Consider the following 25,678-nt stretch of genomic DNA (forward strand, 5'->3'; position numbering starts at 1 on the left):
ATTTGAATATATAAAGCACATAAAGAAACAGTCACTGCCAATTGCATCTAGAATGCTCACCTATACTTGCAAGAGAATATTCAGATGTTTACAATAAATTCGAATGGTTTGCCTTTTTCAAGCACTAGAAATGATGTGTAATCGGTGATTATGCATAAGCCTGGAATGCTAGAAATGCTGCTGAGGGAGGTGTTTGGCTATTTGGCCACTTCTTTAAACTTGAAGAAAAAATGAATATAAATTCTAGTATGTGCCATAGAAAGAATTTAATCAGAAAACGTAGATTTAAACCCTAGCTTTGCTGTTTTAGTTTTGTACACGTTGCTTTAACACCTACTATGTGCCAAAAATTCGGTCAAATACTAGAAACACATAAATAAGTAAGACAATAGCCATGGCTCTCAAGGTGCTTATCGTCTGTGAAAATTGTTCAATTGTTAACTTAAATTGTTCAGTTTCCACAGCTGCTCTAAGCTTCTGGTCAAGCAATCAGTTGAAGATTTTAAGGTAAATACATATCAAGTTGAAAAATATATTTACACTATAAAAATTGCCTCATATTTCAGTCCAATAGGATGTTAATAAAGCTCAAATGAGATAATGGGGACAGCCAATTTTCTTGTTTCAGGTGCACAATATATTCATTAATATTCTAATTGTCCCAATCACCTCGCAGGGTAGATAGTACAGCTGTGGGAACATGCGTGGAGTCCAAGCACAGACTGGGTTTGAATCCCAGCTAGCTGTTTGGCTTTGGGCATACAACTTAACCACTTTGCCCTTCAATTTAGTATAAAATTGTGGCAGTTATATTACTTCCTTCATTGGCAATTAAATTAAATAACGGATGTAGAATTCACCATAGAATCTTGCACATAGAAATACCCCACTGAGGTTAACAGTTACTAAATTTCAGTGCAATGTATCCCCGATTTAAAAATAAGAGAATGCATAGAGGTTATATAATTTACATAAGGCCATACAATAAGATGCAGAGATGGAACTCAGACAGGCTGATCTGTCTCCAAAGCCCTCATTTTCCCCAACATTTGGGGTCTCTAAAAATATTTTTATAGATGTAACTGCTGGATAAATTTGAAGCATATTTCTTGGATGCGACCTCAAGTCCAATTTCTTTGCTCTCCATCTGCATCCGAGACCACCAAATCGGATGCCTCAGAGTGTGGATATGGCCTGGTGGCTGGGGAGGCCAAGGTAGTCCCTGGTCTCCAGCTGCCTCTCCATTCAGAGGACAATCTCACCGAGGTGAGGCACGGGGCGTGGCTCGGGTGGGTGAGCCAGGCTCTTGCAGCACTGTGAGGCTGGATCACTCATTTGACTGGAAGCATCTGGCCTTCTCCCAGTCACTGAGAAAAGGAAAGCTGAGATCATTGTATCTAATTTGTTCATGTGTGTTTTAAGTTAGTTTGCAGAATTCCTCTTACAATGGCAGAAAGGTCACAAGGATCTGACAGCCCTCAAGAAGGCCAAGAAAAGAGCAAGCGAGAGATCCTGAGGTGCACCAAGAGGGCCTGGGCTCCTCTGGATGAGCAGCTGCCACCCGGCCCCGAGGAAAGACCGCCTCTCACCACCCCTGAGCTGGGTGAGAAGGGCCCTCAGGCTGTTTGAAAACTTCCTGTTGTGGGTGATGGCTGTGAGCAGATGATTTTGGAACAAGGACTTGGTTTCGCAAATACCAGTGTTCCTGGCGTGATGCCAGAAACTTCTATGAAATGGACACCCTGACTCCTCCCACAGACACTCAGAACACAGCCCCCCTCCACAGAAATAGACCATCTAGAGAATGGGCTCTGCTTCTTCCCTCCCCAACATCTCCTCACCCAAAGCCCTCAGGACTCTGAAGCTGTGTGGGGTCTTATGGCAGAGACATGAGACTTCTTTCAGGACATCACGCATTTTATTAAAAGGCTCTTATTTGTTGTGTCTTGCGTGATGCATTGATATTAATTTCAATAATTTAAAGAATAATATGTAAGTAAATACTGCTCCCTGCACCATGCTGTACTTGTTGCACGGTTTTTCTTCTTTTCCCATCACCCAACTTACTCTGTCCCTTTCCGGTACCTTAAATGAAGAACATTGAGCTCCTACTATGTCTACCTGCTCTTTTTGGTTCACTTGACACCTTGTGAGGGGTGTAATTTGGTTATCTCACTGTTTAGCAGGATAAAGTCAAAGAAAATCAGCCCAGAGTAGATGGTAGCCAACCCGAACGGAAACAGGAAATGCTACCTGTATATCTTCTCCTTTTTGCCTGTTGACTATTTGTTGAGCCAGTGGTAAAGATCCACCTTAAAAGACTAGTGTCTTTATAACACAGGGTGCCTTTGGCAATCCAGGGACTCTAGTGCAATTTGTCCCTGGAATGAATGCAAATTTGGTTTCTAACCTGGCAGAGAACTTCTTGCAAATAAACATGACTGGCTGGCTGCCTTAGGTAAATGTCCTGATTCAATAAGGAGAGGCTCTATGGTGATTTATATCCAGCAAAAGAAAGACAAAAGTCTCATGTGCCTTTTCACCCTGTGTATTCACACCAGGTAACTTAAAAATTATTCTAATGTCTCTTGCTCTTCAGTGATTTATTTTTCTTCTCTTTCATATTTTCTTTCTTTCTTTTTCTTTTTTTGTTTTAAGTTACAGTCTTTTGGCAAGGTTACACTACATTCCCAGGAAAGGCTGATTACGGAAAACAGGAGGTTTTGCCTTCAGGAAAAAAACTGAATGTGCTTATAGGAACATGTGACTAAATATGTAGGAAATAGAGCAATTGAATGGCGGCTGAATAATAGGGTAGAGTCATCGTAGCTGGTTGTGCTTTGACTAATGGTCTGTTTCTTTCTCATTTGTAGAAGATTCCAAACAAGATAGTATTTGGCAGTGGCTGGACTCTGGATTCTTGTAAGTGTTTCTTTGTGCCTTATCCATTTCTCTTGCAAAGATCCATGAAAACAATGTGGGTAAGCCTGCTTGGGCAAGGTGGAATGTGCAGGAATTTTCATTTTAATTGGGGACTTGAAGAATTACCCTATTATTGCAAAAGCTATCTATCAGTTTAAAAGTACAAAATAGAATACTGTTTTAGTCCCTGACTGTTCACTGGTTTCTAAAAGTCCTCTCTTAAAAAAACCGAACTCAGTATTTGCTCTCATTGGTTTAAGTAAAAAGCAATTTGGTGTAATTTATTTACACACATTGTTTGATTCACAATTCTTTTGTTTCTTTATAGTGTCTCTGTAAATGAAAACTTTCAGCAAGTCATCGACTACACTGGTAAGACAAGAGAATCCAGAAGCAGTTATGCTTTGTGGAGCTGAATTAAAATGTCTATGTGAATAAATATTAAAATGAGAATATCAGAGGCTCTTAGAAATGGAACAGACTCAAAATCCATCCAGCTCAATCCCTTTGTTTGCTATATAAGACTGAGAGTCGGAAGGGATAGGTGTTTACCCAGCAGCAGGTCTTAACCATATTATCAGACAGCTCAGACTATAGCAGAAAACTCGCTGGGTTCTTTAAAGATGTTTGCAAGGATATAAGTATGGAAGTGAAATTGTTTGATTTTTTTCTCATACTGTAATGTATTTTTATTTCTCAATCTAGTTTTGTTTCTATTCAGTCTCTCAAAATTACACTTGTATACTCTTTCCAATGGAGCATTTGTTCTCCAGAAGAACAACTCACTGACTGAATTCTAAAGCAAAATGTATGACACTTGTTTTCACTAACATTTGATAAGAACATTATTTAAAAACTAAATTGAATCACAGTTTCCACCTTTATTAAATGAAATTCCATATTTCATAGAATCTAAGACCCCTCAATTATAAAATGGATTCATATTTTAAGTAGCACTGAGAAAAAACAGAAAGAAACAAAACCTTGCAATTATAAATTCCACAAATGTAAAAACGTTAGAAAAGTATGTTTCCACAAATGTAAAAACGTTAGAAAAGTATGTTTTAAAATTGATGAAATGCCATAAAGAATGTGTGTAAAAAAAATGACATAAATTATGAGTTTGATGATGAGGGAAATATTATTAGTCTAATAGTCACTTACTTTGCTGGTTTTAAGTATTTCACTTCCTCCACTTGACCATTGGCTTTAAACCAGTTTAAATTTAGGATTTGTTTACTTTAAAAAAAAAAAAAAACAACCTAGATATATCATTGAAATTTCCTCCTTCGCCAAGCTTCCTTACTTTCCTTTTTTATACACAAGTTCCACAATGCCAAAATCTCTAAAGATTTTTGCCAATAATTGAATTTGAGTTCCTCTCTGTTCATAGTAGTTCATACTCAAGAAAAAGCAAGAACTTAAGAAATAAAGCCAGCATTTCATATCCCCTGACATGCCTCTTGCCCTGGCACTGGTTTTGAGGTCTTTGGAAACTGTATTAAAAGCTTCGCTTCCCAGAAATTAAAGACAAATCATGGCCCTTCCTCCATGACCAAGTCGATGAGCTGCAAAGGCACAGATGTGAGGTGCAGGCCTGCAGGAGAAAAGACACGTCAGCATGGCTCTGAGATCAGAAATGCGGTTTCAGTTTGCCAGCTCCTTTATCTTTGAGGTTTTTAATAATAATGGAATAGCTTCTTACAAGTTTAACTGAGCCTTCACTTTTACAAGGCCCTTTCTCATCGATCATATTTTAAACTCACTAATCTGTGCGGTAGCATGGCTGATTCTCATTTTTGTTTGTGGGTGAGGAATCTGGGGCACAGAGTGGCCAAGGGCATGATTTTTGGTCACAGCTGGTTAGAGGTGGGTGGAGGGATAGGATGGGAGGCCCTGTTTTCTATTAGCCCTGCCGTGAGCTGGCTGCAGCCCTGGTGGGAGATGCCCCTGTGCTCAGGGAAGCTGCGAGCTGCACTGGAAGTGTGGACGCTGGAATAGGCTCAGTACCTGGTGACCTGAATGTCATGGCGAGGGTGGCAGGGAGAAAAACTGTGGGGCAACGAAAAGGAGCTGAGGAGGAGGAAGAAAAGTAGTCACTACTGGAGGAAACTGATCTTACTGGAGGAAAGAACCTGTCAAAACTCAAAATCCTAACAGTAGTGCATGAGTTTCCTAGGGCGGCTGTAATAAATGATTACAAACCTGGTGGCTTAAAACAACAGAAATTTATTCTCTCATGGTTGTGGAGGCTGGATGCCCAAAATCAAGATGTCAGAAAGATTGTCCTCTCTCTGGAGGTTCCAGGGAAGAACTCCTGCCTGCCTTTTCCTGGCTCCTAGTGGCAACTGGCAGTCCCTGTGTCCCTTGGCTTGTCTCTGCATCACTCATGGCATGATTCCATCTCCACGTGGCCCCCCTCTTTGTGTCTTCTCCTTTTCTTATAAGCACACCAGCCATTGAATTTAGGATCCACTCTAATCTGGTATGATCTCATTTTAGCTTAACTAATTACATCCATAAAGAACCCATTTCCAAATAAAGGCCCTTTCTGAAGTTCCAGTGGAAATGAAATTTGGGGGGACAGTTTTCAACAGACTACAAGTGGAATTCATTCTGAGGCTGGTTTCATTATTGATTACTCTGACGCTTTGTGCATTGCAGAAGCAACAAGATCCATGTGTCTATCCATCTTACAGGCAATCCAGGGCCTCCAACACATTTTACTGGGCCCCCAGACCTTAAACTGGTCCCAAATAAAATGGACAGGTGGAGTAAGGCTCCAGTGGTCCTGTTTCTGCTTCCATCCCGAGACCTATGATGGCCAAGGTGAAGCTTGGCCTTTTATGGTGACTCTTGGGCTTTCATGCTCCTCTGTGGCTACCTGAAGTCTCATCTTTATTAAGCCAGAATCTGGTTGGCATATTTCGCACCTTGTTTGCCACCCTTGCGCTAGGTATGGCCCCTAACCTTTGACACTTCAGCCTCTTCTTTAGCAGAACTGGAAGGGGAAAGAAATTAACACATCCCATTATTAAATGTGTCAGGTGCTTATTGCACATTCAAAAACTGTTGCCAGTTACAGCTCAAATTTTTAAAACAGCAAGATGATTAAGCTCATTAAATACTGAGGAAGCAGGTACTCCGAAAGGTTACAAAATATGCCTAAAACCACACGACCAATAAGAGATGGAGACATGATTTGAATTCAAGTCTGTTTGATTTCAAAGTTCATGTTCTTTCTACTAAAAATTAGTAGACCTCCAGTGACTGAACACTGGTGTAAATCAACTGCCACCTCATTTTATCTCTAGGTTTTCCTTACTTCTGTGAGCCAATCTTGGGTGGCAGAAAAGGACGCTACATAAATTTAATGTTTTGATGTTGAAACATGCTCCATTTAAACCTAGAGGTATATAGAGTAGACTTCAGTTCAAATAAAAATTAATTAAAAGCAGTTCCAAAAGTAATAAAGAGGTACAAAGCTAGTCTGAAATTAATCAATAAATAACTCCTATAACTCAAATTTGCCCCAGGTCTCACCAGTCTGTGGGTACCAATTAGGTTACAATGAAATCAGTACCACAATTTTGAGGGATTATTGCCCACATCTTGGTGACACGGGGTCTGCAAAATATCCCCCATAAGTATCTGTGGAAGTCAGCAGATGTCTTGCGTATTTTCTATTGGCACTGCTACTGCTCCAGTAGAATCCTCTTGGTGTTGCCACATAGACAAGTCATTTCAACACTTCTGAGCACCATGTTCTTCTGCTCCTCTGGGCACCACCATCATTGTCTTTGAGCCTTTATAGTACTCTATTTCTTGCAGAATTTGTAGAAACCCTCACTTTCATTATACTGCAAGTCTAAGGAGGGTATCGGTTTTGTAGAAAACTTACTCCCACCACCAGAGAACAAATGAAACATCAGTATTACCTGACTGTGAGAGTGCATCGTCATTACAATACAGGGATTGGACACACACAATGAACGCACATTTCAACACACAGGTTTATGTACTTGGCACTTGTTTAACAACACACCCAACCATAGCTGTGAGTTACAAAACTAGAACTAACTCCTGCAGCAAACAGGCAGTTTCTGTCTCAGACATGCTTTTCTCCAGTTACTACTTGATGGGTGGTTCATTCATTTGTCCCTTTTTATGTGTAGATATTGCTTCTCCAATCTCCAGGGAAGTTTCTAAAGATTAAACTTTCTTTCCAGAAGGAATTCATTAAGTAATAATAACTTACAAAATTTAAAATTTTGTGGCGTATTATAAGATAAGGTCAAAGTAAATCCAATTAAACATAACAGATGTGTCTTAATGCTTGTCAAGAGAAAGCATTCAGAGCAAAGAATTGTTGTTGGTGAAGGGTACAAAGACATAATACATATGACCCTTGCTCTCAAGAATATCACTCTGACTTTCCAAGATCATTATATTCGAATACAATGTACATCAACTTTTCTACAAGACCCTCTAGTCTTATTCTGTCTCATTACATTCCTAGTTCTTTTTCTTGTTTCATCCAGTTTCTCCTGTCTTAAAGTCTTTTCTGTTCTGTTCACCTCTTGGCCTTCTTTGGAGGCCAAGTTCCATATTCTCCATAGGATCTTCCTGACTTCTGCACTGAGACTCAATCTCTCTGCTACTGGTGATGAACACCGGAAACATCTACCAGGTGGCACTGGCCTGTGCTACCTTCAATTATTAGGGATATGATTCATCTCACTGAAAAAATAGTAGACTCCCCTGGGGTGGAAATCATCTCTAAATCATCTGATTTCCCCAAAGTTAATCCACAAAAAGATCTTAGTAAAACATAATGAAGATGATGTTGTCAGGTCGGGAAATCTTAGATAAACTGAGATGTGGGATCTCGTTTCAAAAAAGAGGGATATGGTTTCAAAAAAACAAAGAGGTAAAGCAAGAAAATTAAGTTTGGGGGAAATAATAGGGGTTTGAACAAAAGCCTGGAAATGAGAAGAAAACTAGATGTGTACAGGAAAGTTGATGGATGGCGATCAGGCTGGAGAAATGGTGTCATGCTAGGGAGCAATGGGGGAAATTTTTCTGTTAAATAGCATGTGGTCAAATTATTGATGTCTTAAAATCCAGAAAGAGGGAATCACACTTGGTATATTGGGGCCAGATGGCACAGAAGTGTCATCTCAGGTTCCAGTTCAAGTGGATAGGTAATTGTAACCAGGATCTGGGGTAAGCAGGATTTTGACATCATATCTGTGTTCACCTGAAAAGAAGGTCGTGAATTATTTGTGATAATAATTAATGATAATTACCGTAGGTTCAGGGTTGGGGAACTGGAGCAAGCGTGTTCCACGCTGCCATCTCTGTCATGATGAGTTCTGAACTCACTATAGTGAGAATAGATATTATGGATTCTGGTGTTTATCCTGGCAATGGGAAGAGGCTACACACACTGGGAAGAAGTTATTTTGCTCTCAGGCTGGAGGCCACAAGGGCTTATGCTGGGCCAGCAGGAGAACGGAGAGGAAGTGTCAACAGCATCTGAAAAATAAGAAAATATGTAGGTGAGGAAGGACAGAGCATTCCAATCAGCTTTCAGGTTTTGAGCATGAGTGTCAGGCAGAATGTAGAATCTCTTTTTACTGTAAGAACATGGGTTAATAATTTGCTAACTGAGGCAAATATACACTGCTGGCTCTCTCTACTAAGTGTCCTGGTTATGCAAGAGTTAAATATACAGAAAGCTGCAGAATGCTGTGATTTTAGATCCCTGTGAAAATGTAATTTGATTAGTCTATTGGATGATATTCCAAAGAACCAAATGTCTTCCATGAATCAGTCAGAAATGCTTAGGAAAACCAAAATAAAAAATGCTTTCTAAGCCAATAAAGGTGCTAATTAGTGCCTTCTGCATATCTAACTACATCTTCTCCAATAATACATTTTGCAGGGTTAAGTGTGGTGTCTGCTGCTTCAGATGGCACGGGTCCACCTAACAGTATGGAGGGTGGCTGGAGACTCAAGTATCTAAAAAGGAGTAAGAACTGGCATTTTAACCCATGGCATGGAATGCATTGAACAGAGCAGAAAATTTCTTTCTCACTCTAATTTTCCCAGAAACCAACCCTTAGGAAACTTGGGGAGAGTAACACTTATTTTTTTTTCTTTCCCCCTCCCTAAACACTTTTAGAGAGTAAAATCTAGTTTTAAAAACCTAAGAAAGGTATCCCAGAGGGAGAAAATGGAGAAAATATCAAAAGCTCGCGCCTAGACAAGGGAGCGAGGAACGGAGCAGAACCTAGCAAGCTGGGCTTTGGGTGGTGAACACAGGTTCATTTGTAGGCGGCCTCTACCTGGGCAGCCTCAAGCCTGGCATCTGCAGAAGCTTGGGAAAATTGGGGTAACAGGAACAGTTTGTCTGTCCCATTATGGCATTCCCTAGGCATCAGATTCTTGCTGCGATTGGAGGTAGTAGACACAAGTGCTTCCAGGAGCCAGCCAGGTAATTGCCAATGAACGAAGCAGGCAGGAACGACACTGCAGAAAATTGGAGAGCAAGTTGCCTTTGACAGATTGCTGTCCTCAAGACACCTGGGCTGGTGCTGCTGGCTCTTCCAAGTTTTAAGGAAAGTCTAGGAATCGCAATGCCTGTGAGAACTGGCACATCACGGGCCGCCAGATTGTGCCTCTCCTTTCATTATTGAAAACAGGCAAAGGGAAGAAGAGGACCCAACCCTGAAGAGTCCATTCTCAGGCTTCAGGAAGTAAGGTTTACCATAGAAATTAGCAAAATGAAAAAAAGAAAAGAAAACCTCCAACAGGCAAGGAATAATAGTTTCATGCTGCTTTCTGCAAGACTCCCAACTGCTTGTCTCCAAATGCTAGAAAGGCCAATCGCTGTTTCGGCAACAATCAAGAAGTGAACACACAATAACACCATGAAAATACCACTTGGTCTCCCAGGACCCAGGGAGCTCAGGAATGTGAAATGGAAATCAAGCAGTGAACCTAATAAATTTTCAGTAATTTTATACACAATCTTAAAAATCAGGCTTATCTTGTGAGTTAAAAAAAAAAATGATATCCTTTTTCCTTGACTTGGTTTTCTCCAAAATCTAAGCTTGGCAGCAGAGAAGGCTTTAGGCCTGACTGTATTGGCTGTAGATAGAGATTTGCATCATTTTAAATATGATCTAGAAGAAAGCGTGTAAGGAGTCTAGCAAAGAATGTAAGAGCTGTACTGGTATGTTGATGGGGGGTCATCCCCTAGTTATTGGGGATATCTGGGCATCTCGGGATGCTGGCTGGACACTGGAAGGCTAGAAGGCACTTTTCCCGGCTGGTTTGAAAACTGTGTGAGGCTTTCACAGGTGTCATCAGACCAGAAAATGCCTCACACTGTGATGGAGCCAGGTCCACTTTCATATTCCATAGAAAATGTGTTACTTCTTTTCCTTCTGGAGGCGCCCTGGGTGTCCTGGCCACCAGAATGCTCCTGAATCACAGTGGCAGGGAGGAAGAGTTGGTCCATGGAGTGTTTCTACTAGATCTGTGTGGGTACCATAATCCCCTGAAGAAGTCCTGGGCGAATGGCTCCAGATTCTTCTGGATCACTAGATTTTCTGCAGGGCTAGGGATTTTGAAAACTCAGCAAGGCTGAGCTAACCCTTCTCATCAATATCTGGAAATGGATCATTTCCTCTCTGACAGTTTGAGCAATTCATTGTGGCCATTACATGTTCTAGGAAACCCAGAGCAATAGCAAACAACCAGAAAAGACTGGGGCAGTGGCAAGAGCCAAGGTCCTGGCCGAGCATGCAGCCAAATGTCCTAGAAACATGGAATGTTTTAAGAGAGGGGAGGTGCTCAGAAGCTCTTCAGAATTCTCCAGATGAGCTAAACAAATGGAGGTTTACTTCGTGAGTTACATGCGAGGTAGTAGATAGAGGTGGTGCTGGTAGGAAAGAGGGTAGAGAGAAATTTTTAAAATTTCTTAAATTGATAAATGCTTATTTTGCCTTCCATTTTGGGCAACTTATTTGATTTGTCATGGCATCAAGTCATCACAACATTATTGCCTAAAAATTATACTGTGCTTGCATCTACAACCTGATTAATAAGGGGCAAATAGGCTTTCTCTCATGTACCAATTTTAATCGGTAAGCAGTGGTTTTACAAGTTTAAGAAGCTCTGAGACTGAGTTGAGTTTAGCGAGAAGAGTGCTGCGATGAATTAGCAACGCCCGCCCAGACGAGAGACGTGTGTATTGAACCAATGAGAGTTTTCAAGTTCTGGGTCCTGGAGGTGCCTCACAGGGTAGAGAAAGGGTTAAATGAAAGAACACTCCATTAAGAGGAGCTCTTTTTAAAATCTACTTAAATTGTTAGAATTTTGGGAAAGATTTCATATGGTTGTTGAATTCCTCTGTTAAAGCCCAAAGTTATAAAACTACAGATGTAATGGGCAAAAAAGACCAGAGTCCTGGTTCTAAGTCCATTTTTGCTTTGGTGCATAAGTTTGAGTCAAATATTCTATTATTAGTTACATGAATATCTGTCAGCAGATGTCACATAGGAAATTTAAGAAACATCTCATTGGTACCATAATAATGGCCTTTCATGTTGATATTCCATCCTAGTGGCTCCCTAGGATGTTTTGTGAAGTGCTTATGCAGTTATGCATTTTCTTCACATCACCAACTTCCTAATTTTAGATATGTACCCCCAAATTACACTGTTTTTCTCAAAAACCCACTCACGAAATTTATTCTAAAGAAAGGATGGTAAAGAGCTTTGTCTTATGTGGTAATTCCAATCAGCTGGTAGTGGTTTTCCTGAAGGTTTTGAAAGCCTATCTACGCTCGATCAGAAGTGACCCTATTGGTTAATGACATCTGCCCTGGAAATAGGATTAGGGTTCGTAGCACAGAGGCCGTATATACCCTCACTCTGTATTTAAACCTTTAAAATAAGTTTCCGTTTCTTATCCTGTCTAATTCTTGAGGTGACAGAGTTCCATTAGTCTTGTAGGGCAGACATTATTTATGCCTGTTTTCTTACTACCTCTTTAAATTGGGTAAAGGACATAAAGAATAATTACACTTTGTAGTAATGAATGTACTAGTAATATTTGTTTGATCATCACATATAGTACACAAATACTGATAGTGAATACTGTACCCCCAAAATATGTATAATCAATTATGCTTCAGTTAATAAAAAATTCCTTGGGCAATAAAATATAATTTGAGACTTAATCTTTACTTGAAGGCTAGAGTACACCTAAGCCATTCAATATAAACGTTACCTTGCTTCTTTTAAAAGCTTTCTGGGGGAGAAGATTCAAATTAGAGGCATAAGTAGTCCAGCAACTAATTGTCAAAATACAACTTCTCGGTATCTCTGTTTCTTCTCTAATAAAATGAAAGTAAGTCATCCTAATTACAAAGTCCAGTAAAATAAATAAATCAATAAATTGTAGTCATGTATTCTTGGCTTGGTGAAGAATCCGCACCTCAGTAGTCCATCTCCAGTCTCTATCTTTCTAGACCAGTGTTTCTTTTCCAGTTAGCAGAGTAACTAAGCCTTTGAAAAGTCTAGTGAAAACTATGGGAATTCCTCTCCACACCCCAAATTTGGCATTCCCAACAAGTTTGCAGATACCTTGAGGTCTATTCATAGACCCCTACCTGGATAAGAACCCTGGTCCTTTATTAATTTCAGCACTTTTTCACATGTTTCCATCATTCAGTTTTATTTTTCCAAATTTCTCCCAACCTGTATTAGCTCTCTTGGGGTGACAAACTTCATATTCTCATAGGAGTACAGGGTGGCAACACTCCCCAGTTTTATACATGTCACACAGTTGTACCCAGAAGAGCCACTAGTGAGTGGAAATGAGAAGATTGGAGAACCTTCTAAGGAATTTAATGTATTGTAAACATTGCCTCCTGTAGATGTCTGCCACAATGTCTTGTCAGGACACAGGGTCTGAATACTGCAGCGACCCCTGAATGAACCTCTCTGACATCCAACATATGTGTCCTTAGAGACACTGTCCTCAGCAGCACTGCCCAGCACATGGATTTCCAGCATCACCTTCCTCACGTTTACCTGTTTGCTCAAACACATTTCATGGTTGTCCATGTCCTGACACATACCTATAAACTCCTCTTTCTGGCTTTCAAATAACCTGCAAGACATTTAGTTCATAGTGTGGTGTTTTGATAAGAAATAAAAAAACAACAAACTAAAAGAAGTTGTGGCATCCTACTGGCCATGAGAAATGTATTCAGTCTCTCTGAGCCTCAGTTCTCCCCTCTATTAAGTGGGGATTTATAATACTTATTTCTTGGATTTGTTGAGAAAATTAGAAAGGAGATTGTGCATGTACTGTTTAGCATGTTGTCTCACACAAAGTTGATGCTAAATAGTAATTATTATTGCTATAATCAATAACAAAGGTGGTAATAGATTTCTAGATCTGTACTTTTGACTATATGATTATGAGCTCATTATTAAACTTTCTTGAGTCTCAGTTTCCTTATCTAAAAAATGAGGATAGGACATAATTGTAGGGCTGTTGGAAGGATTAGATGTGATACAAATGAATGGAACATAATCAATGGGGGGTCCTTCGTGTACTCTTTTGCCCGTCCCACCCTTGCTCCTCAACCTTATGTACCATGACAGGGTATTTTGCAGTGCTCTGTGATTGAATCAAACTAGCCCTCACATGTACTTTGCACGTGCTATAGACACCTTTTTTCTCTTCTTTCATGGCAACACCTCTTTTTAATCCATCAAATTCTCCCTATTGTTCTTTTTTTTCTTTCTTTCTTCTTTTTTTTTTTTTTCCAGTGGCTGCTCGGTATGGGTATCTGAACCCTTGACCTTGGTGTTATAACACAGCACTCTAACCAACCGAGCTAACCAGCTAGCCCCCAATTCTCCCCATTCTTAAAAATCCAAGACAAGTACCACTTATTCTGTGAAACCTTTGCTGCCTCTTCCACCTGCCACTGCCTTCCCCTCCCCTGAGCAAGTACCTTTCTTCAGGTGCTTGTCACACAATTTAGCCATTAACTATATTCTGTCTTGTTCACTACAGAGATGCCTTATATTTCATGCCTATACAAACTTGAATATGGAAACTCAATCCCACATTGATTCATTTGGGGATGAGAAAATCATCCACGAGATAAAAGGAGATTAAGTTTACCCCTACTTTTTTTTGTTGCAGCTTCTTTGCATAAAGAAGGAGTGGTTCAAATGACTGTGGAAGACTACATGAGGTAGGTGGCAGAATCAACACTACTTCACTCCAGCGTGTTACAACCACATCTTTGATCAATGATGGAGAAGTGAAGAAGTTTCTTAATAACACCATGGATCTTGGGATCTTGTGAAAGGTGCCTAGAATGTTTTCACTAGCATTGAGAAAAATAGGGGTTCCTTAAATATCATAAGGGAGTGGGCAAATTAAGTCAAACAAATGCTTATTTGGGGGGGGAATTTAATTAGAACATATGTATAAACGGCATTCTACTAGAATGCAACTGTTCATAGGACTTGTTCATAAAACAGTTACATTCATATATTCATTTTGCCAATGTAGTTCATCATGATGCTATTTACTGGAAAATAATATATACGATTTTCAGTGCTAGGTAGAAAGCAGTGAGAGTCTCTTAATATGAGAGTAGACTAGGACTCAAAGTGTGCTCCCGGAAACAGCAGCAGCAGCATAAAAATGCAAATTCCCCAACCCCATCCCAGGTATACTGAATCAGAAAATCTGGAGGTAAGGCTCACAAATCTGCATTTTTGCAAGTCCTTCAAATGATTCTGAGGCACACTCTAGTTTAAGAGCCACCGGAATAGCCTGAGCTCTTTGAGATTAGGAACTCTGCTTCCTGAGCTTTCATCGTTCTTGCATTTTCAGGATAATTGCAACAAGTTGAAAACCAAAGACACATTTCTGTATTCCTCTTACTTGTACCAATTCGTGCCTAAAATGCTACTCATTGTAGTTTTAGTTTTCCTCTTTAAAGGGCTGATTGTTTTTGCTTCTCATGGAGGTTGAGAGCTGTGAGGGACCACAGAAACCTCTCAGGCAACTCTCTCCTCTAGTCAAAGAGGAAAACGAGAGCCAGGCTCAGGGATTGGAATGTGCCCCATGGCCTTATTAGAAAAGTGACTACACATGGATTAGTCTAGATCCAAGACCAGGGCTGCTTCTGGGTGGCTCTGCTGAGCATTACAAAATAAGGTGTGACTCTCAAACCCAGAGTGAAAAATAAATTATGTAGGTCTTCTGCAAACTGAGGATAGGCAACAATGAGGGCACATCTTCTGCCTCTCCTCAAGGCTCCCGGCAAGCTCCACTGTCTGTAAAAAGCAGAGTTTTTATTATCCAGAAGCATGCACTTTCTCGGACTTAATGAAGAGAAGCATCTAAACAAAGAGGAGGCAGGGCCTACCTATTCTTACCATATGGCTAGGACTAAGGCAAATTCAGCAGCCCAAGTAGGTTAACTTGGTCTCCTTAAGAACATTGTTATCTGCATTGTATTTTTGAGAGAAATTCTAATTTTATGCCAAATGACAATTATATTTGATGGGGCTGGATATAATCCATCGTAGGGCTGAGCTACATAAAACTGAGCTGTATTTTAACATAATAGCGCTCTTAGGAAGCACTTTCAAATGATTTGCAGTGCAGGCCTGTTGGATAGAGTGACACTCATTTTTTTTGGTAGTAAAGGAGTTTGCTACTGTTGTCTGTGGATGGCCACAGCAGCCCTGGGGACAGCACTTAGAGACTGTCAGGCATGCAACGTGAAATCCGTCACCATCTTACTTCCGTGAGAAGTAATGTGGAGTCGCTTCAGTGGCTGCCTGCAGTACCTCTTCCATCACACGATTTAAACTTCCCCCCAAAAGTTGATGTCTAACAAAGCTGTGTTTCTGAAAGGTTCCCCAGTGATTTGCCATCTGTCAAAAATGAGACATTCTGTCACCTTTATAATGAGCACTAGCGGACACTTAACACTTAAATTCTCACGCCTTCTGTAACAGAACACTCTCAAAAACAGGAGCCACTCCTCAGCTGCAGGCTCTGTCTTCTTCAAAGGTGTGGCCATTATGGGATTATTAGAAACTAAGAGGAAATGCAAGTGTTGCTTTGGAGGGGAAAGATTCACAATGACCTCCCAAGGACTATCTAAATCAACACATGTCATTGTTGGTGTTTTCCCGGCTGTAGATCTCTGCATCAGTGTTCAGAAACTCCCACCCTATCCAGAGGGGCCAGCTTCAACTCCTGCCATTCTACTGCGAGTAGACCACAAAGGTATGTAATTTCCAGGCATTTTTCATCCAGAGAAATCATTCTGTGCAACAATGGATCTCATAATATTATAAGGAGGCACTTGAGATATATTTGTTGAATGAATGGATGAGAGAACGAATAAAGGATTTTCAGTCTCCAATTTGCAAGGACAATATAAAATAGTCAGTGAAACTGGAAACAGACTAAATATCTGTCAGTGGAGAAATGGCTAAATAAACTATTGGTCCATTCACTTTGTGGAATGCCATGCAGTGATAAAAAGAATAGGTAGAGATATACGTATTAACTTAGAAAGATCTTCAAGGCATATTTCAGAGGAAAAAGAAAGGAAGATGCAAGAAGATACATAGTGTATGTTACTATTTATAAAGCAAACAAGTGAAAACTATATATGTAACTACATATAAAAATGTCTGGAAGAATACACTTGGATTTAACAGAAGGGGGTCAGGATTGGTGGGAGTGATGGCTAAGGGGGGAGAGAGCCTTATGTGTAATGTAATTTTTTTAACAAGGTGAGTATATTTTATGTATTTCTTGCCCAATTAAATATAAATTAAAAAGTTAATGATATTTTATAGTGATCTAAAAATATATTAAACGACAAGTCAATCAATAATTATATTCTTGGACATAAGACTGGAGCCTTTGGAAAGCTAGGACTGTCTGTTCATTTTTATGCTGTGGGTGCCTAGCAATATGGCGTAGAACATGACAGATGTTCAATAAATATTTGTATAAATGGGTAGAATAAAAATTTGTACAATGAGCTCTATATGATAATAGATTAAATTTTTCATGCACAATTTAGATTTCTTACCAGGGTGTTTTTCTCCTTTGAACCACCTATATATTAAGGTGTCTGTGTCGATTTAATCAAGTGATTGGCACCCCGAGCTCTCCGGTTAATTCCAGTGATTAAGATTATCCAAGTCGAGCCAGTGACGATTCCCGGCCTACCTTTTCTTCCGTGATTGAAGGAAGGGGAAGATTTTTTTGGTGGCAAAGGAGTTTGCTACTGTTGTCTGTGGATGGCCACAGCAGCCCTGGGAACAGCACTTAGAGACTGTCATCCCTGCAATGTGAAATCCTTCACCATGTGAAGTGGAGGCAAAACCCAGATCTCCACATTACTTTAGAAAGTATGAGCATGACGTCTAGTGGTGTCAGGTGAGGGGGCCTGTCCAGTGAGACTATGGGTGGCTGTTGTTGAATGCATGGCTCAGTAAATGAATTGTAGTAAATCCAATTGAAATGATGAAGTCACAAAAGTAAAATTATACAAACTATCTCAAATAAGTTCATTAGTATTTCATGTGAAGGCAAACAGAAACTTCACCAAAAGAGCTGAGCAAACCCGGTAAAACCTTAGTAAAGTTCTGATTCCCATAGAGTTCATGAGTTTTACAAAGGCCCATAGCATAGCAACCCAGAAGTTCAGTAATTGAGAAGTGAATTGGTATACATAAATACAATTTTCAGATAACTTATGTTTATCATTTTAAGTGCCAAAACATACTACAGCAATTTGATAAAAGCATTTCTTGTTTCTGGGCCAAATCAAAAAAAATTTACATATATATATGCACACACGGAACATATTTTAATCTTACCAAGGGACTTAAAATCATTATTTGTAAACATGAGTCCTTGTAGTCAGCATTTAGTGATATCCTTGACAGATTTGTATAGGTGAGGATGACTGAGTGATCCATTTTAAAAATATTCTTCTCTGAGTCTACAGTCCACAATTTTTTTTCTGTTTCTTCTCTGGCCATCAATTACCAAGTCTTTGTCGTTGTCAGGGTGCTATCTCTGGCTTCTGTCCCACAGTCTCCCTGTCCTATATAATTTAACATGTGCCAGTTGTGAAATTGAAAGCAGATAAGTAAACTCATTGGTATTGTTTGTAGTACAGGCGAGCAGTCCCTGAGCTGGGGCACTGGTCTGTCCTTTAAGTAAGTATATTCAGGCTCTAGTAAATGCACCATCTGTTTGTCTATTCAGTTTCCCCTTTCACTCAATTTCTGGAAGATTGGGTGGTTGAAGTGACTAGAAAATGGCTTTTAGTTAAGTGAACTGTTATTGGATAAAGAGATTCAATGTTTTTACCACAGCATTCCTGAATGGCTGGAATTTGGGGAAAAAGATCCAGTGGAGATTCTCTTGGATCTGGGATTCGGTGCTGACGAGCCAGACATCTGCACACAAATCCCAGCCAGATTCTTCCGTTGTGGCTCCGCAGCCAGAGGAATCAACATTCATGTTTTTCTTGAAGCTCAAAAGCATCGAATGGACGTTGAGAGCCCTAACTTGTACGGTAGGTGAGGACCATGTGGCATCCCAATCTCAGCCATGGCATGACTGGTTGGAGGGCCACAATATAGACAGGATGGGCAAGGAGGCTCTGCACTGTAGCATTCAACCCCTCTATCACAGTGGCTTAAAACACAAAAGATTAATTTCTGGATCACTCTACATGTCCACCATGGGTTGGTGTGTGTTTTTGGAAGATGGGGGTATCTGCTCCATGTTGTCCCCACTCGGGGATCTGGCCCTCATCTAGAACATCACTAGCTGCTAAGGGTGGAAATGGAGAACTATACTTGGCTCTTAAATCCTTCTGCTCATAACTTAAACATATTAGGTCTGCTCAGATTTCTTTGGCCAAAATAAGTCACATGACTACCCCTAACTCCAAGGGGGTGGGGATGTAAGATTCCATCATATGCCCAGAAGGAGGAAGCCAGCAGTACTGTGGGCAGCACTGACACATACTATAGCCACACACCTGGAGGCAGAGGAAAGATGTGACAAGGCTTATCGTGAGTCTTTAGGTAAAACCCTCATTTCTTCATCTATGATGCTTAGAACACTACAGTTTACATGCTGGGCTGTAAGTGGTAGTTATTAATTTGTCATACCTCCAGATTTGTGGATTAACTATGCCTAGGCCTTACAGTTGTTATCATGCATGCTACCGTATGCCCCCAACCGGTGGTCATGGAATACTTTTCTTTAGGACATTACTAAGGATGTTCTTGGCGTATGTGTACTGTGCTCAAACAGTTTGGGGTAAAGATGCAGTAAAACAAGTTCATCTAACTACAGGATTCATTTAATATGCTAAGGTGCACTTTCAGTGTCCTAAAGGAATGCACTACAGTATTTCCAAAATCATTTAAATAAAAAACCCCTCTTGGAGAAGCATCGAAGAACACCTACCTCCCTCATGGGATGGAGTTTGAGGAATTCTGCATGGGGAACACGTCAGAATTCTATTTCTGAAATAAATTATTTTAAATAAGTAAATTCGATAAAAGGAAAGTCAAGTGAGATGACGTGTTTTTCTCAAACATTTATCTGGAACGGAGACTTCACTTTGATTCCTCATTTAAGTTCCTGTATCTCTTATGTTCATGTGAGTGAAATGGGTCTAAAAATCTCAGCAATGAGATTTTTTTTTTCTTTATTTTGTGTCTGACCAGTATGGGGATTCAAATCTTTGATTTTGTTATAGCAGTGAGATTTTTTATTTTATTTTTAAAAATTTTATCAATATACAATGTAGTTGATTTTTGTGTCCCTTTACCAGTTCCTCCTTTTCCTCTTCCCTCTCCCCGCCTCCTCCCTCATCAACATCATATCTGTTCACTTGTCTTAGCAAGTTCAAGGAATTGTTGTGACTTCCCCCCCATTTATTTGTGTAGTTATTTATTTATTTTTATTAGCTTCCACAAATAAGTGAGAACATGTATTTCTCTTTCTATGCCTGGCTTATTTCACTTAATATAATTTTCTCTAAATCCATCCATTTTGCTGCAAATGGTAGTATTTCTTTTTTGTTTTTTTATATAGCAGAGTAGTATTCCATTGTGTAAATATACAACAGTTTCTTTATCCACTCATCTGATGATGGACATTTAGGCTGGTTCCAACTCTTGGCCATTGTAAATAGCACTGCAATAAACATGGGAGTACAGGTATCCCTTCAATATGATGATTTCCATTCCTCTTGGTATGGAAATCACATACTATACCCAGCAGTGGAATAGCTGGGTCATATGGTAGATTTAGCTGTAATTGTTTACTCAGTGGTAAAGCACATACTTCACAATGAAATTTTTTAAGAAGAGTATGTAAACCTGAAGGTGTTGCAATGTATGTTTCTTTACCTACTAGAAGCAATTACTATGGTTCTTTGCTGTCTCCTCTTCCAAGCAGCAAGGAGATGCAAGTTCTTTGATCAGTTCTTTATTGGGGGAGAATAACAGCACTTACCAATATCTGACTAGTGTTTGAACTGCTCTGTGAAGTAAACATATTACAAATGAAATTGACTCATAAGCTGCAGAAGAACTAAGAGTTGGTCTCTGATCCTGCGATCTCTGGCCCACTCTTATTCCCACTATGTAACACTTACCAATATACTTTTGAGTCAAGAGAGATGAGGACAAATGTAAAACAAGCAATAATAAAATTAGTTGAATGTTCAAAAGATAGAATGGAAAATAATGTCTCATTCAAAGTTAATACAAAAAGTTCAAATTTGAGTGATGAGAATCAATTAGTTAATTGTTCAATCCACTCAAAGGCAAAAATAAAACACTTCAGATAACTGTGTTCTCTGAATTAAACTGATAGGTTTTGTCTTAGTCTAAATATAAAAACCTGCTATGGGATGGATGTAAGACAATCATAAAAACTGAATTAGGATTCAATCATACCCACTGGCTCACAAAAAAGATTTAGTTTCAACTTCAGCTTAACTTAGGAGGAAAATTTAATCAGAATTACTCTGAAACATCTAGAACCCAAGAGTTTTTATAGGTCTCAAAAGAATATAACAGTCCTCTGTGTGAAATCCATCACATTTTTTGGAGTAGAAGGATGACTAGTCAATATCTTCTCCTCTCAGGTGAAGGAAACAGGGAGGTACAGGATGTGCTTACAGAAGAGTCAATAGCATTGCTGTGATGGCACAAACAACAGGCAGAGGACGGCCCTGCCACCCGTGTGATCCTTGACCATTTCTGAGTTATGCAGCCCCACATGCCGTCACTGGGGTTGAGAGAAGGCTGTGCAGTGAAAACAAAATGCTCCATTTCCATCACCACGGTTTTATTTTCTTGCAATACCAAAACTACTTTTCACCATTTTTTTCCAAACTGGCAATGTGTTCCCAAATCAGCCCTTGCTGCATTAGGTCTCTCTCATATGCTAATTAAGTCAATATTTGCATATTTCCTAAGTGATTGAGGCCAGATCATCCAGAAAGGTTTGTAAGTTGAGGAGCTCGTTTGTTTTAAAGGGTAAGTGGGTTTTCACATTAATGTATATCTTCTCTTGAAAGACAGAGGACAATATATTTCCTTCCTGAGTCTCGGACATCTATAATTATTATTTTAACAACTGGTACTTACATAGCATTGTGCTTTTACAACTTTGCTTTGGTGCTCACAATGGATGTGAAGGATACATAAGACAGGTTCCATTCCCCAAATAAGAAACCAGCCATTTACTGTGTGCCTGGCACAGGCCTAAGCACTATATGTACCAATTCATGTACCCTGAGGTCAAATTTCCGGTGATTGGTTAACCCAGGACTTGTGTCCAGGCCTTTTGACTCCATCTGCCATGGTCCTTCCACACTCCCAGGTGACAGTATAGATGGGGGTGATGGAAGTGATGATGAGGACATTCACCGCACAAAGCTGTGGAAGAATGCTCAGGCCACCTCATGCTGACAGGGCTGGGTCACTCACTTTTAGTTTAGTACATGCAAGTGCATAGATTTGCCTATGCTTACAGTTTTTAATAGATTAACACATAAAAACTACAGACATATATAAGTCTATGTAGTTATGTATATTTAACTAAACGTAAAAGGTATTCACTTTCCCCATAACACAGTGATACCTCATCCTGTAGAGGCATAATCTGTATAATAACAATGGCATGGACTGAGAAAACTTGAGTTTCAAAGAGCTTAATGCCCTTCTCATCTCGAAAAACATATATTAACTGAGTCTTCAGTTTTTGCTACAGTTAACACAGGTTCATCAAAAAGACACAGGCTAGCAATTTTGTGTTCCTTGTGTTGTTCAGGCCATTTCCGACAGCTGGAAATCCTGCACCAGGTGACAAGTCCCTTCTCATCTTTGCTGAGTGGTGTGAGCGTCCTACAGAACAAAGCCGAACAGAGAGCCGGAGGAGAGAGTGTGCAAAGAACCTCGGGGAGCGGGGCCAAAGAGCATCAGAGAAGGATGGGTAAACTTCTAAGGAGAGCCTCGAAACAAAACATCAGGAGGGACTGTAGCTCAGGAGCATCAGAGTCATTCAAGATGAAGGATGAATTTTTCACCCCCTCTGCAAAGCCAGAGGAGAGTGGAGCAGACTTACCTGCGGCCACATTCAACCAGGACCAAGGGCATTTGTCTCCTTCAGCAGAGCACCCGTCTCTCCCAGCCTGCGATGACTTGACACCTTGTCATCCTCCCCGAGCTCTTCAGGGCAAGCAGCTGACCAAGCAGACCACTCCGTCCTGTGTGTCCGAGGGGTCAGCCAAGGGCAGAACTCAGAAGAACTTAACTCAGACTAATAAGCTCAAGAACTTGTCTCGTCTTGCTCGTGAAGGACCAGACTCCTTCGAAATGGAAGAGGTCAGTGTTGTAAGTGAGCGCTGAGCTTCCCGAGGGAGTAACCTGTCCCATGCATCCTTTGCCTTCCAGCCCTCGTTTGCCCATTCCATCTTTCAACCCCTCAGCATTTCTTCTTACTTTCCAACTCGGTCCGGGACATGCAAAGTCATTCTACTGGCTTCAGTCAAAAATAAACGAGTATGAAACCAGCCTTTGCGTTCTCCTGTTCCTTCTCTTTTTCTTGCTCATAGTTAAACCCATAAGTCATATCTGACTTTGCTTTATTTCAGGGCTTTATTATGCATCTTCGTATGCATTTTATCTACTCTCTAATTTTCCACCTTTCACCCTCTTTGAGGGTCAGTGCAACTACTTCCCACCCTGAAACTTGCTGTGGCATGCTCGCGGCTGTGGCAGGGAGAGCTTGGCCCAGAGGTTAGAGACTGTGTGAGTGTCAATGGCATCTCGCCCACTAGACTCTCAGTTCCTTGAGGACCAGGGGATGTGCGCCAGAAACGTTTTCCCACTATGACTCGCCCATACTAATTTCACCCTCATTTAGATGATATCCTCACCTGTACTTCTCATTTTCCCCCCCAAAATACGAGTATACATTTCCACTCATTTCTCTATTCTTAATGGCAACCTGGACCGGGAGTTAGCTGTTTGATAACTCTGTTACATACAAAAGAAGAGCATGGCTCTTCTCCTCCTCTCATCTAAATAATGCAAAAGTAGGGAAGGGTGTTTATGTGTAAATCCCAAGGCGGGTTCGTTGCTCCATGGAGCCCTCTACCGGCCAGGCACGGAGTTACCAGCACAGAAATGGTAACAGAATCTTCCTTGAAGGGAGCTACCGTGAAACGGCAGGGATGGGCACAAAAACCAACAGCATGGCAAGGACGGTGACAGCCCTAGAGATATGCTTTTATGTCTCTATACATGCATGTTTTGGGGTATTTGAGGAACAAGTAGAGGCATTCTTAAACGGCTGGGAGACTAAGAGGATCAAGAAACTTGTAGGAAGTAAGGCTTAACCATAACCTTAGCAGAAAAAAAAGGATTTGGTGAGGTGGATATGCCTATTGGTAGCCCTTCCCACCCTACAAAGATATAAAAATTACCTCAAAATATGTAGCTGTTAATGATACTAATATATATGTATATATGTGTATGTATGTACATGTATGCATATGCCTTATCTAAAAAAAAAAGAGCCTTAAAATATTAAACTGAATTTAAAATACGAGCGCTAAAATGAATTAAAATGATAAAAGGAGGAAAAAAGCAAACCTTTGGTCAAATGCCCTAATTTGAGGAAAGACTGAGTTGGCACTGAAAATGATCATTTTCTTTTAACTCAATCTTGCAAAGATGATTCAATCACCAAGCTAATAGTTAAATTACTATAAAGAATGTCAAGTCAATCTGCAATTCATTAGTCAGTCTGCTATGTTAGCTAGGATCTAAACAAGAAGTTTCACAGAAATTCAACCCAATGTCAAGCCTGTTTCAAGTTTCCTCTGCTTCAACCTACAGTGACTAACAGGGAAATAATTTTCATTGCAGGCTATCTGTATGTGAGAGTACATGTCAAATTTCACATAAAGAAATAAGAAAAGAATGTCAGTCCTTGTCCAGTATATTTTTAAATATTTAAATGACAATTATTCAAGGAAAAACTATATGTTAGTATATTTTGGGAGGAAGGAAGGAACACACTCAGGCACCAAAACAAAAACAAAAACAAAAAACATTTCTCTGGCACATAGTAGGTACTCAGTAAATATTCATTGAATGAGTAATATGACTTTTAAAGTGTTTGATAATATTAATTTATTCTACAAGTGGCTTCCATAGAAAAACAGAATATTCTGTTGAATTTCATAGCCAACTTTGTTTATAATGTTCTTTTAATATTTTCCTGGATTTTTGCATATGAAGGGCTTTATGTATATGTAAGACAGAGATAGCCCTAAAAATGATAAAAAAAAAACTTCACTACTCAAATTTTGTTTTTGTAAAAAGTATGTATCAAATATTACATTCTCACTGGGGAAAAGATATTTGTGTTGCTCAGTACCAATGGGTGAGTAAATAAAGCTTGGGTAGAATGCATCTTCAACAAGATCCAATGCCAGATTTAATATTTATTTTCAATGGCAAATCTACAAACCCTATTATAACAAATTAAAAATATGTGTGAAATTGGCAGATTTTCATGGCATTTAAAACATGAGTCAATGTACTTAAATATCTAGCTATCAGAATTGCAACTATGATTGGCCAAATTTTGCCTCTAGATCAATCTATGATGCTTTCCCTAACATCCTATTAAAGGCTGAATTTGGCAATATTTGGCTCACTTCTCAAAGTTATGATTCCAACAAAATTGTGCATAGATTTTTAATGCAAAAATAAACATATTTTTGTGTTTAATTTTACTTAGTGAAATTGAGTCAGTTCCTTTCTTCCTAAATTCCCAAACATATTAAGAGAATTTAATACCTGAGAAACTTGTGCAAAGAGATTTCTTTGTATCTACAATAAATCATCTTCACCCTTCCCTCCTGCTTGCATACAGGGATCCTGTTCTCTAAAAGACACTCCCGTGAGAACATTAACCATATTATTAAACTATGTCAGTTGGCATCTTGATTAGGTGGAGAATATTTGAAAAGTTATAACTATTTCTTCATTTTAATTTTCTAAATTAATTTATAAGTTTGGCTAAGTTGGAATAGCCCAGGAATACACCTGGCTTC

General features: G+C 39.7%; 1 protein-coding gene across 1 annotated transcript; it reads left to right on the forward strand.

The window, feature by feature from the left end:
* The first annotated feature begins 1,446 nt into the window (after positions 1-1,446).
* LOC103603869 (coiled-coil domain-containing protein 129-like) lies at positions 1,447-23,107 on the forward strand. The gene is made up of 7 exons (XM_008588452.1): positions 1,447-1,603; positions 2,874-2,922; positions 3,251-3,294; positions 14,161-14,212; positions 16,186-16,272; positions 18,390-18,592; positions 22,381-23,107. The coding sequence occupies exons 1-7, from the start codon at positions 1,447-1,449 to the stop codon at positions 22,956-22,958; spliced, it is 1,170 nt and encodes a 389-aa protein (XP_008586674.1). The 3' UTR covers positions 22,959-23,107.
* Positions 23,108-25,678: the final 2,571 nt, after the last annotated feature.

Source organism: Galeopterus variegatus, unplaced genomic scaffold, assembly GCF_000696425.1.
Source record: "Galeopterus variegatus unplaced genomic scaffold, G_variegatus-3.0.2 Scaffold4835, whole genome shotgun sequence".
NCBI lineage: Eukaryota > Metazoa > Chordata > Mammalia > Dermoptera > Cynocephalidae > Galeopterus > Galeopterus variegatus.

Coding starts and splice junctions, on each gene's coding strand:
- LOC103603869 (XM_008588452.1), top strand. CDS start 1,447: ATGGCAGAAAGGTCACAAGGATCTGACAGCCCTCAAGAAGGCCAAGAA. Junction 3,295..14,160: donor GCAAGTCATCGACTACACTG/GTAAGACAAGAG, acceptor TTTTTGTTGCAG/CTTCTTTGCATAAAGAAGGA. Junction 14,213..16,185: donor ACTGTGGAAGACTACATGAG/GTAGGTGGCAGA, acceptor TCCCGGCTGTAG/ATCTCTGCATCAGTGTTCAG.